At 50.7% G+C, this 11,819-nt stretch overlaps 1 protein-coding gene across 1 annotated transcript; it reads left to right on the forward strand.

The window, feature by feature from the left end:
* The first annotated feature begins 4,085 nt into the window (after positions 1–4,085).
* On the forward strand, positions 4,086–8,886 carry LOC126540098 (membrane metallo-endopeptidase-like 1). Its single transcript, XM_050186891.3, has 2 exons — positions 4,086–6,611; positions 7,842–8,886. The coding sequence occupies exons 1-2, from the start codon at positions 4,291–4,293 to the stop codon at positions 8,002–8,004; spliced, it is 2,484 nt and encodes an 827-aa protein (XP_050042848.1). The 5' UTR covers positions 4,086–4,290; the 3' UTR covers positions 8,005–8,886.
* Positions 8,887–11,819: the final 2,933 nt, after the last annotated feature.

The raw sequence follows: 11,819 nt of genomic DNA on the forward strand, positions 1-11,819 counted from the left end.
TTGCTACATTGGGCTGTGAAGACACTGCCACGAAAGCCAAGTCCCGTAGACGAGGCAACCTCAAGATTACGCACGCGGCACCAGCTCCAATTCCTCCCCTAGCGGGCAAATTCGAACTTCACTAATCGGCCCCTTTCCCGTCGGAGACACCGAGTGCCAGTTTTCTTTGGGCTGCATGCTACAGGTTGCTGTTTTTACACGGTGGCAAGCGTGGTATCGTCATTCCGCAAGATTCGTACAGAATTTCTTTGCGTTGTTCAATGCCACAGCACCATTGGAAACACGAAACACGGAGTACAGCCAGGGGAAACTGCTCATTTCATGCAAATTCGCAAATAAGACAAGCGCCACGCTGTACAGAGTCAAATCGCACATTGCACTGTTCCCAGGGATTCTTTTTATACGTGTTGAGCGATGAATCAAGTGCCCCTTACACATACAGCCATGACGCTTGGGAAGCTTCGACTCTCGGTCTTCGAGACTGAGAGGCGGGCGCTGGACAAAATGACTGCTGTAGTAGTTCCACGATTGCCAATTGCGCACTTTTACAGCGAAGTTGTATATGGCTACCGTTTCGTGCATTTTTGTTCTACGTGAACAAAGACTATCATCATCAATGGCTCATACCCCCGTAAGCATTTACGCTCCCCTAAGCAAGCAAAAAATGCAATAGCCCCGTAAGGCAGAGGCTCCAAGCACACAGCAAAGTGAAGCAAACAGTGCTTAAATTCTTTCTAATCATGCATACAACGTACAGAACAGCATCTCAAAAACTATCATCATCAATGGCTCATACCCCCGTGAGCAATGGCTCATACCCCCGCAAGCAAACAAAAAAATGCAATGACTCATAGTCCCGTAAGGTTCACGGCTACGCACTTGCGTGAATTAGCTGCGATGACATCACCCCTGTTGTCGTTGTCGGTGATTTCAATGTGGATAGGTCGGTACCGAAAAGGGAGCGGTTTACGCGTTCGGTGTTGCAGATATATCCTTTGCGATGCCACACTGATTCAGCTCAACCGAACACCCAGCGGCGTACGTGCATCGATTTGACAGTATCAAAGAATGTGATTGCAGTTGCGAGTGAAATAATGACTACCGATCAAGCCAATGAATGAGTGCGTAGCTTTCGTCACATGACCACCCATCAAGACAATAAATGAGTTCGTGCCTTTGTTCAAAATTATTTGTCACCTCCATGTCATGTGCTAAACAGCTTCGCTGGTCAACCACCGCCACAGAGTGGAATGGCTAATGATCTTTTATTATAAAGCATTTAGACTAAAATTCTGAAGCATCTGCAAATCCTGGCAATAATATTTGCTCGTAGCCGTCGGCTAAAAGTGACGCTAATCGTTTTTAAACAGCAAAAATTCGGAAGTACGCCTGCTTAACGTTTCCTTCTTATATGCGATAGCAGTTATGTGGACACTTCAGGCGCATTTTTGCCGTCGTCATCAGCGTCGGCGTCCTCAGGATGATTAGTATAAGTCCAAGTGCAATAAAACCGTGGCCCCCAACCGTATGCCGTAGGTGCCAGGGTGCAACGAGGATGGTGCCTTCATCTCCCGCGCGAGGAAGGAAGGTAGGGAGGAAGCGCGACGGTTTCCACGGTGCGCAAGACAAGGGGGGAGGGGGAGGGAGAAAGGGTGCGTATTTAATGAAAACACGCGTAGAGCTGCGTTCAAATATCAGATTAAGGAGTATAGTAATCGCCGGTGAATTTTTTTACCCTGTTCAAATTTTGTTTGTAGTTGGTCTTTGATTGTATCCTGCCATGTCATGCACGCTGTCATTCTTCGACACGAACTAACTTTCTCAGTACGAAATTGCGAAGACGGATGCATAACTTTCTGAGGATTAAATTGCGAAGATGGATCCTTAACCCACACAGAATGACGAGAAAAGCTCTGACCAGGCCAGTGCTTTTCTCTCTATACTAAACAAACAACGCGACAAAAAAAGAAACAATAATAGGCAATCCCGACGTTGGCTGGATACTCTTAAGAAAGTCCCAAACAACTGCTTTCGCTTCTAATACGTCAGTGACTCTTATTCATTTACAAAAGTTAACGTTTCCCTACAATCTAAATAAAACTAAGCCTCCGAAATCGCGGTATAAGATGGTCCTTTTCACGCCGCGCGCGCACTCGCCTGGCGAAGCTACGTCACGTCACCCAACTTTCGACGCAAGATCGATGCCAGTGCTGGCGCTTTTAGCCATGACACTCGTGCCGAGTGGCGCTACGTTGCTGAGCCCCTAATATACATACATACATACATACATACATACATACATACATACATACATACATACATACATACATACATACATACATACATACATACTGTGGGGATCGCACGCGCATCCCGATATCTCCGGAGCGGCCACGCGGTTATCACGCGATAATCACGTGCTCGCTCGCGGAGGGTAGCGGGGAGAAGGCACCTTCGCCGCTCCCGCTGCTCTTCGCGCCTGGCCGCGACGCTGCAGCCAAGGCACCCCGTTCCCTCCTTTCCCTTTCTTGGAACCGGGGAGACTCCCTCTCCGCCGCTCGGGGAGAAGCGCTATTCCCCCAATGCACCGTTGTCTTTCGGTTGAGGAGCTTGCGACTGGCCGCATCTCAATTCAGCCGCTGAGACCACCGCACGCCGTCCCCCTGTTGCGCCCGGCCTTTGTGTGCGACTGACCGCCCCAGGGCCCGAGCGCGGATCCACTCTGGGTGAGCTGAACTCTTATCAGCCTCTTTTGTGGTTCCCACATTGTGCGGTTTGTTTCACCCCAGACGTGCGGAATGCTCCGCCGCTGAGGTTTTGTTTTGTGTTGTATTTGTATGTGTTGTGGCTGTTGTTGCCAGTTGGTATACATGTACTCTAAGGCGAATAAACACCTTAGGTCGAGACTCACCCTGTCCCCCCTGGCCTGAACCCGCCGTGGTCGCAACTCACTGCGAACCGCGGGTTAGGGGTCACAGCTCTGACTGCTAGGGCTGCTGCGAAAGTGCTAGCGAGCGACTGCCGCTCCATCGGCGCTGTGCGATCCAGAGAAGGGTCAGGTGCGCACGCGCGAGCCTGAGTAATACCCCTATAATACATACATACATACATACAAACATACATACATACATACATACATACATACATACATACATACATACATACATACATACATACATACATACATACATACATACATACATACATACATACATACATACATACATACATACATACATACATCTTGGCGTCACACGCTTCCGTCGCTTTCACTCCACCGAGTATATGCCTGTCTACATCGCCGAAGGCCATGCTTTGATCTGTATAAAATAGGGACACATTGCGTGCTCTTGCATCAAGAAAGCGCCACCCACATCTTTGATCGCACAGCCTTTGAGACCCACCTCCGTTATAAACCGCTTTAAATACCTTGCGCGAACAAACGAAGGTTTATTGGCTAGTTACCGGCTCCCACGTTCATGTACCATTTGTGACTCCTGCAGTTGAAACGATGTTCGACATCCACTGCTATGGCCCCGAGGGGCGCTGCCTAACGCACTCAGCTTCTGCACACAAGCAAAGATACCCAAGAAATAAGACGGGTGTTCAGCCGCCGTCGTAGCTCAACTAGAAAAACAATGCCTGCATAATGTAGACCTTGTGGGTTTACTTCGTGCCTGTGCCAAGTTCATTTCATCCAAATTGATTTTCGTTTGCCGTAAAACTTCGTTATTTAATTTAAAAGCCACAGTTCACTTCCGCATTGCTTTCTGCATTGCATTTCTTGGTTTCTTTGCGTGTTCATGGCTCTTACTAACAACGAATCAAAATCAGCGTATGTGATCAAATGTGAATGATTTACTGTACAAGTTGAAGAACACGACCATTATAATGAAAAGAAAACAGTGGACGATATCGCATCAATATTTTGAGTTTATTACTCCGAAATGTACCATTTCGCAGAATGTCAAAGCTGGCGTCACTGTACGGACACAGGAATTGGGATTACGAAAATATGAAGGGTCGTTTGCACTCGCAGTGTCAAAAGGGAAGGAGGAGGAAGAAGCATGGTGCCTGGCGAACGCTGCTTGGTCTCGCGCCTGTGTCTGCCAGCGGCGGCCTTCTACCACCAACCGACTGCCGCTGGTTGACGAGGCCTAGCCAGCCGCCACAGCCGCCAGCCGGTGTCGCCTTGCGCCCGGTCGCCGTCCCGGTGACCTGTGAACCGCGCGGCGAGCCTCGCGGTTAGCGAGCGACGTTGTTGGCGCCGGTCCGCGACTCGACCCCAACATGGAGGACAACGAGGACGCTCCCGTGATGGCGGGCACCGTGCCGCGGCAGAAGGTCAGCTCGCGCTGCAAGTCCATTGACCGGTACGGCGATTCGGACGTCGACCTTACCCGAAAACGGTCCTTCACCGACGAGTACTTCAAACGCGTGGCTCGAGACCTCAAGTCCATACCGTGCCTTCTGCTGCTGGGCAACATCTTCGCCTTCGTGTTCCTCATCATCTGGTCCAACATCACGAAGCACCTCTTCGTTACCCAGAAGCCGGCAGAGATGACCACGCCCGCGGAGACGAGTCCCCCTCTGATTCGTTCTATCCGCGAGATGCACATGTGCAACAAACCCCGGTGCGGCGCCATTGGGCATGCCATCAACTACGGCGTCGACGTGGACATTCTGCCCTGCAAGGACATCCTGGAGCACGCCTGCGGTCGCTGGATTAGGGCCGACGAGGAGATCTACGAGAAGTGGATGCTTGGCTCGGCGCGGCTCTATGTCGAGGACATGTACAGGGACCTGAAACGCTACCTCGAGACCATGGCCATCACGGCACCAATGCGCACGCAGCACAAGGTCTCTGTGCTCTATCGTAGGTGCCTCTCCGAGAGAAAGGTCGACAACCGCGACCTGCTAAACAAGTTGATGAGCGGGGTGTACAGCCTGCAGAGCTGGCCCTTCGAAAGCACGCAGTTTGAACCGTTCAACACTCTCCTGGCCGAGTTTCTGCATCGAACAAGTGAGTCCGCCCTTCTCTCCGTCGGCACGGCGAGGATGCTGCAGATCACGCGGGCGAGCAGCAACGCCGCTGACGATACGAAGAACGACATCGTCTTGTCCCTGGACTGTCCCACATTCGCTATGCCGAGGTACTGGCTCCTTAGCCGAAATGATGCCGACAAGAACGACTACACAGCGTTAATTATGAACGCAATCAAATTGTACAAGAGAAGCGAGATTCCACTGGCCGCGGTGAAAAACATTGTCTCTTTCGAAATTAACAACGCGTACGTGACGAGAAGATATTGCCACAGACGGAAGCTGAGAAAATTCACGTTAAGCCAATTAAAGGAGAAGGTGAAAAAGTTCCCTTGGCAAGAGTTTCTGCAGGATGTTGTTGGGAAAGACACTGGAATCATTGTTAATGACAACACTCCAGTGCTCCTAAGATCATTTGACTATATGAAATACTTGGCAAGCCTCCGTAACCCGCCGAAGGCAAAACGTGCGTTGAATTACATTGGCTGGCGCATACTGTATTTCTACGGGCCACTCGCTTTACCTGCACTCAGGGATAAGATCTCCGAGTTCCGGTCACAGAAGCTAAATGAGTCGACCACTCAGGACTGGAAGAAATGTCTCGTAATTGCAAACGACGTCATGCCCATAGGAATGGGCCGCGTTTACGTGGAGGCCATGACCCGCATGAAGACGCTGTTCGCCGTCCAGGAACTGGTGTCCAAGGTAATCTTCAGCTTCAAGTACATGCTCGCGCAGGCCGTCTGGCTGGACCCCGAGGCCAAGATAAACGCGTCCAACTACCTGAGCAAGATGAAGACGATGGTTGGCATCCCCAAGTGGGTCGCCGACGACAAGATACTCGACCACTACTATGGTAACTTGACGTTCGACTTGTCCAAGGACGCCTTCTTCACCATGTTCGACCTCGCCACCCAGCACTCGGCCAAGTTCCGGTTCCTGCCACTCCTCCAGCAACAGTCGAATGAGATGCGTCGCCGCAGTCACTACTGGAGAGGTCATCTCAGTGCTGACAACCAGACAGCTGCCGCAGACGACGAGCTGCTGAAGGGAATCAACATGCGACCCCTGCACTCCTTCATTTTCCCAGCGCACGTGGTGGACCTTCATTTGCGCCGCTACAACATGAGACAAGCTCTCGTGTTCGACGTGAACGAAAACTCCCTCCTCCTGCCCGCGGGACTTCTGCAGCCGCCCTACTTCGACCCCAACGTTCCGCTGGCCATCAACTATGGTGGTCTCGGGGTTCTAATACTGCACGACATGGTGCGCGAGTTCTTCCGCTTCTTCTTCGACGACACCGAAGCCCGTTGGCGCAAGCGCACCCGGTGCATCAACAACAGGGTGTTCCGCAAGACGGAGGAGTCCAGTGGCAGCCTGGATGAGAACCAGGAGCACGAGGTGGTCACCTTCACCATGATGACGGTGCGCGCTGCGTACAACGCATACCACTACGCGCTGGGCACCGACGACGACGACATCGTGCCCGGCGGCGGCATCGACTCCAATCCCGACCAGTTGTTCATGCTCACCACCGTGCGCACGCTATGCTCCATCATTAGGGACAGGTACGGCCAGTGGGAACGCTGCTTTCTTTATCCTCGTCGCAATGAAATTTTACTTTAAAGGTTTATTGCTGCACTTGCATATATTCCCCCCTTCGATTCGTTTTAAGATTCACGAGGTCACCACCCAAAGCCACTGATTTTCGCAGCAACCACGCGAAACTTAAGACAAGGGAACCTTCCCTAAAGTTATTCTGCTGCACATCATTTCTCGACAGAGATACTGTGCACACGTCATTTTATGAAGTGTTTTGAAGCCGTGTAATGATTCAGCAAGTGCCCAACCTGCTATTAAAGCCCAACGTGCTTACCCGTCACGGTGGCTGAGTGGCTATGGTGTAGCACTGCTCAGCACGAGGTCACCGGTTCGAATACCGGCCGCAGAGACCGCATTTCAGTGGGAACGGAATACAAGAACGCTCGTCTGCCGTGCTTCTGGCGCACGTAAGAGAACCCTAGGCGGCTAACGGACCCGGGGCCACGAGCGGTTCCAAGTTAAAGGGCAGACGTAACAGTAAAATGGCAAAGGGTGCATTGCGAATCAGATACCAAGTGCGAGTAAATGTTATTCTGCTCAAAATTAAAACATAAAAAATAATCCCAGATGTGACATTCGTAGTCCGAAGAAACACAGTCGAGGGTTGGTGAATCGAGGTTAGGTAATTTCTCTTTATAGGGATAGAGGCTGACGCGAAATAGGTCTCCACAAGTTTTACTGGGATGACGAATACATGCAGCAGTAGTCTTCATTAAAGTAGCGGTGGTAACGACAATGAGGCATTCGCGAAATGCCACTAAATTTTCGCAATGTTGTCGTGCCCTATAGTTTTTTAATAGTATATGCCTCCGATTCCAACACAGACATTTCGCGCTTGTGGAGCACGGCGCGCAATATAGAGGTGGTGATAACAGATGCGCTATATGCCACTAAATTTTACGACGTCCTAGTGCCTCTGTATCTTTAATAGTGTTCCACCGGCACAAGTTCAAACGCGAACAGCAAATAATCGATCAGAAAGCCTACTACGCAAAATGACATGCAAGTGCCGCTTTTAATCTCCATGTGGCCAGTTTCTAAGCATGCGGCAGTCCAAAGCGCACGTCTTGGAGTTTGAATTCGACCGCCGGCTCTTACATACGCAGGTGAACTTGAAAATGGAACAAGGCGTAGGAGTAGTTTCGGAATTGCTCCCGCTCAAATTCGCATTGATAGTATCTCCGATTCACGTGCAGGCACTTCGCACTGGTGGAGCTCGGCAAGGACATGCTTCTCCTGCGTAAAATTACGGCGGCACTCCAGGGGCTCGACGAACTGCAGGACGCGTTCCGATGCGGCGGCGATAAGCGGAACGCCTACTACCACTGCTTGGAGAGCGCGCACCCGACGGAGGAGTAGTCGGCCACCCGCTCACCAACGCCGCAGCCGTGCAGACACCACGAGGGTGCGGCCGCCGATGCGGCGCTCTCGACGCAAGAGAAGCATCGTCGCGCCAACCCCCCCCCCCCCCCCCCTTCCCCAGGAACTTGGCTGGTCCGGCGAGGGCTTCCACGCCCCACCACACTGAAGAGCAGCGAAAGGTTTCCGCGCAGCTGTGCCAAGCGCCGACGATGCAATATCTGATGCTCGGTACAACATTTCGGTTAAAAGCCTGCCGGTGTGTCACCATTGTGACACTGGGCGCCGATGCAGCTGTGAGTGAAGCTGCAATGAAGCAAACCTCACAGGAAGGTGAAATCGACCCAGCGCTGTCGTCGCACGCTCACGAGGCAACTTGCTCCGTGGCTCAGCGGACCGACGGGCTCTTGAAGTGCTGCATAAACATTCGTGTGCCGCAAGACCTGAGCAGAGCTGGTGTATGCACGCCACGACTCCGAACGCCATTGAAATGCGCCACGCGGCCAGGCGCTACCGGCAGTGCTGAAGCTTTTGCAGCTGCTCCCATATGTGGTAACTTCGATGCAAGTTTCGCCTACTTCGCATAAGAAAGAGCAGGCGAAGGACAGTGCTGAAGCGAAAGTTGCACTGGCTCAAGGGGCCTCAACTGGAAATAGCCCGAACGGAGCGTGGCTCGAAAATGCATCGAAGGTGTCATACAGGTGGCATGTTTGTTACGGGAGCCATCCACCTAGCAGCCCGAAACTCCAGTCCTCGGCGCTTGTGGGCCATTGTTCGTTGCAACCGGCGTCCGTATTTTATGCGGAGACAAAATTGGCACCTAATTGGTTCACATTGAAGTAAACTAGCATAAGACGAAGCACTAAATTTTTCATGTTCTCATGCTTTGCCTATTGTTTTCATCTGCGGCGAGAACTTATGTATATCACCGAATTTTCACCTACTTATCTATCGTAGCATGCAGGAATGTTGGCTAATGAGTCTCCTTACCTTTCCTTCTTATAATCTTCAATGAGATGGCACCCTGGTTAACCCCATTGCGTAGCTTGAGCGAATCGGCTGCTATCCGATATCTACTGTTGCTACCGCTTTTCTTTCTCATAGATTTATGTAGGCTAAGCGTCCATAGCCACCTTAACACACGAGTGCGATATGCCTTTGAACGTCTCCGTACTTGCCTTCATGCCTGATACCCACTCCGGGGCACTGACCAAGAAGCAGGCGGTTTCAAGTATGTTTGTTAGAACTAAAACAAAGCATTTGCATAGCAGTGCAAGGGTTAAAGAAATATAATTTCGAAATTAGAAAAAAAAGTAGAGTTAAGAAGTCTGAGACATAATTTGACATAAAGAATTGAAATAAGCTGTGTTGCTTCTGTTGCTGCTGTTGTTCCCCTGCAAAAGTGGCACATGCTCCATGAGATAGCTGAAAACCTTTATCATTATTTTCTTTTCGAACAGCAAAAAATACGTGATGTACTTCAGTAGCTAAATTTCAGAAAAGGCACGAAGATTCAATGACACGTAAATAAAGTTCGTGCGCATCATTCTTAACTTGTTTTCTTAGTTTCTGACACCAAAATTTCTGAAGCGCCAACTAACGCAGACCTGTGTTTTCCTGAATTATTTCATCATTTCAAATAAGCTTTTTTAGCTTGTAACGCCTGTTCAGAGCAAAATGTACTATGCTTACTCAGTGTCGCGTTCACCTGCCAAGAAGGATGTTCGCGTTGAGAAGCAAGTTCGTTGAATGATTGTTAGCTGACCAAGTTGGCATGGTAGCAACGTGAGAATCATCGCAACGAGCGACAGCACCGACCGTTAGAAGAAAGGCAGCGAGGCAGCGGCATGCTGTGTTTCGTCCACCTTGCGATGCTTTCGCATAACTGATTCGCCCTGGGGCCGAATCTTATAACGGTTCGGAATATGAACCGTTCGCTTCACCGCTTACGTCACTAAATGTGCCACTCCCAAGCCGGTGGTGGAAGAAGGGGAGGACGCGACCAATAGATGAGACGGTGCCACCTCTGAAGTGTACGTCATTATATGACGAGCTATTCGAGGAATTGCAGAATGTTTCTGCTTGCTAAATAAATGTAAAATATAAATCAAATATTATACGCCAAGTTCTGAAGTATAAACGTGTGGTGCATGGCGTTTACGCAATGCAGAAGTAATTTATTAATGTGATTCTTTTTCACTCTCAGCCGACAGGCGTTATCGCAAGCGTAAATACATTACGCTTGCAACGCTATGTCGTCTGCTACCAGGAGCTCGCACGATGCACGCAACAGGAACGCACTGTCAGCACATTTAAGTAGCCAGCGTGACAAAACCGTGAACTGGTTCTTAGGGGCGCCTTTACTTGCCGACTATATCAATTTTCGTTCTTTTTTCACCCTTCGTCATCGGCTCCGACATGACTCGCTCGCCGCCGCACTGCCGCTATCCCTGCGATCTGTGCTCCACGGCGCGTCGCGGGACAAAAGCAATGGAACTTGAAATCGAACCTACGATACACGGGCCCTGCATTGCCTGCGCGAAGTAAAATCGAAGAGTGTGGTGCTGACGGTGCGCGCTGTGCCGTGAAGTTGAAGAACAAAGTGTTGCACTCCCCAACTAGAAAAAGAAGGGCAGCCAAATAAGAGATCTCCACAATAACTTTTTGTCCTGACTGTATAGTTTTATCAGCCGAACGAAGGAAACGCTGGACCTGCCTAAGTTGAACCCTTCTGATTGCTGAACGGCGATCTACGAGCTATTCACGCTGGCGATAGCACGGGGAATTCGATCTCACCTTGCAAATATCCCCTTGGCACTGGCTTTGAAGCGGAGGTCATGGGAAAGCTGACTCAGCCCTTCTACCAGCCAACACAGTAAGTGCGAGAGCAACTTTGTGGACAGTGTCGACTGCAGAGATCTAGGTCATTCCGATGAATGCTTCACGTCCGACCGACCTCTGGGAGCTGCAGGCCGGTGGCGATGAACCGCAGTGCGCAATATTCTTTCCTCGGCGTGGAATGACCACTAGCCGGTACGCTTGCACCCGAGTCTCCTCTATTTGATAGCGTACACTCTAAGAACAGTTTACACCCTTTGGAGTGCCCCTTCTGCCACACAACGATAATCGTCATCTGCCTTGATGCGTTTCATTTCATTAACGCTGCGAGCCCGGAACTTTCCAGTAACGAACAGCACGCGCGTTATCAGAAGGGGCACTCCAAAGGGTGTAAACTGTTCTATGCTTATAACGCGCGTGCCGTTCGTTACTGGACGACACGGAACGGAAACTGTTCTTAGAGTGTAGCCTGCAAAAGGTCTACTTAGAAAGCCGGCAGGGGCGGTGCAACTCATTATCCTTCATTTCTTCGAACGCGTATCGCACTTCCAGCCGTGGTTGATACTGAAATAGCAACGCCGCAACGCCAAGCAGACGACGAAGGCAAGTAATAGCCTCCGAAGCAACCAACGCACGCGCGCATTACGCCCGCGTGTCTCCGGGGTCGCGCGAGCAGGGTCGCAAGCCCACAGCCAAGCCACAGCAACGGAACCCAAAGCAGACTACCCCTTCGCCGGTTCCTACGACCGGTTCGCTTTGAAGATGATTGACAGATGCGTGACGTATTCAAAAATTGCGATACCGCCCCGCTGCCTCTGACGACCTGTGACGTAATCAAAATTTTTGCCAATCAGGTGAGGCCAAAGGAACGGTTCCCCAACCGAACCGTTATAAGATTCGGCCCCTGGTCAGTGTCCCTCTGGTTCGAGTTGTCGAACTCTGACATCTGTTAGCCTTCTGGCTAGGTCACGTGGTAC

Source organism: Dermacentor andersoni, chromosome 2, assembly GCF_023375885.2.
Source record: "Dermacentor andersoni chromosome 2, qqDerAnde1_hic_scaffold, whole genome shotgun sequence".
NCBI lineage: Eukaryota > Metazoa > Arthropoda > Arachnida > Ixodida > Ixodidae > Dermacentor > Dermacentor andersoni.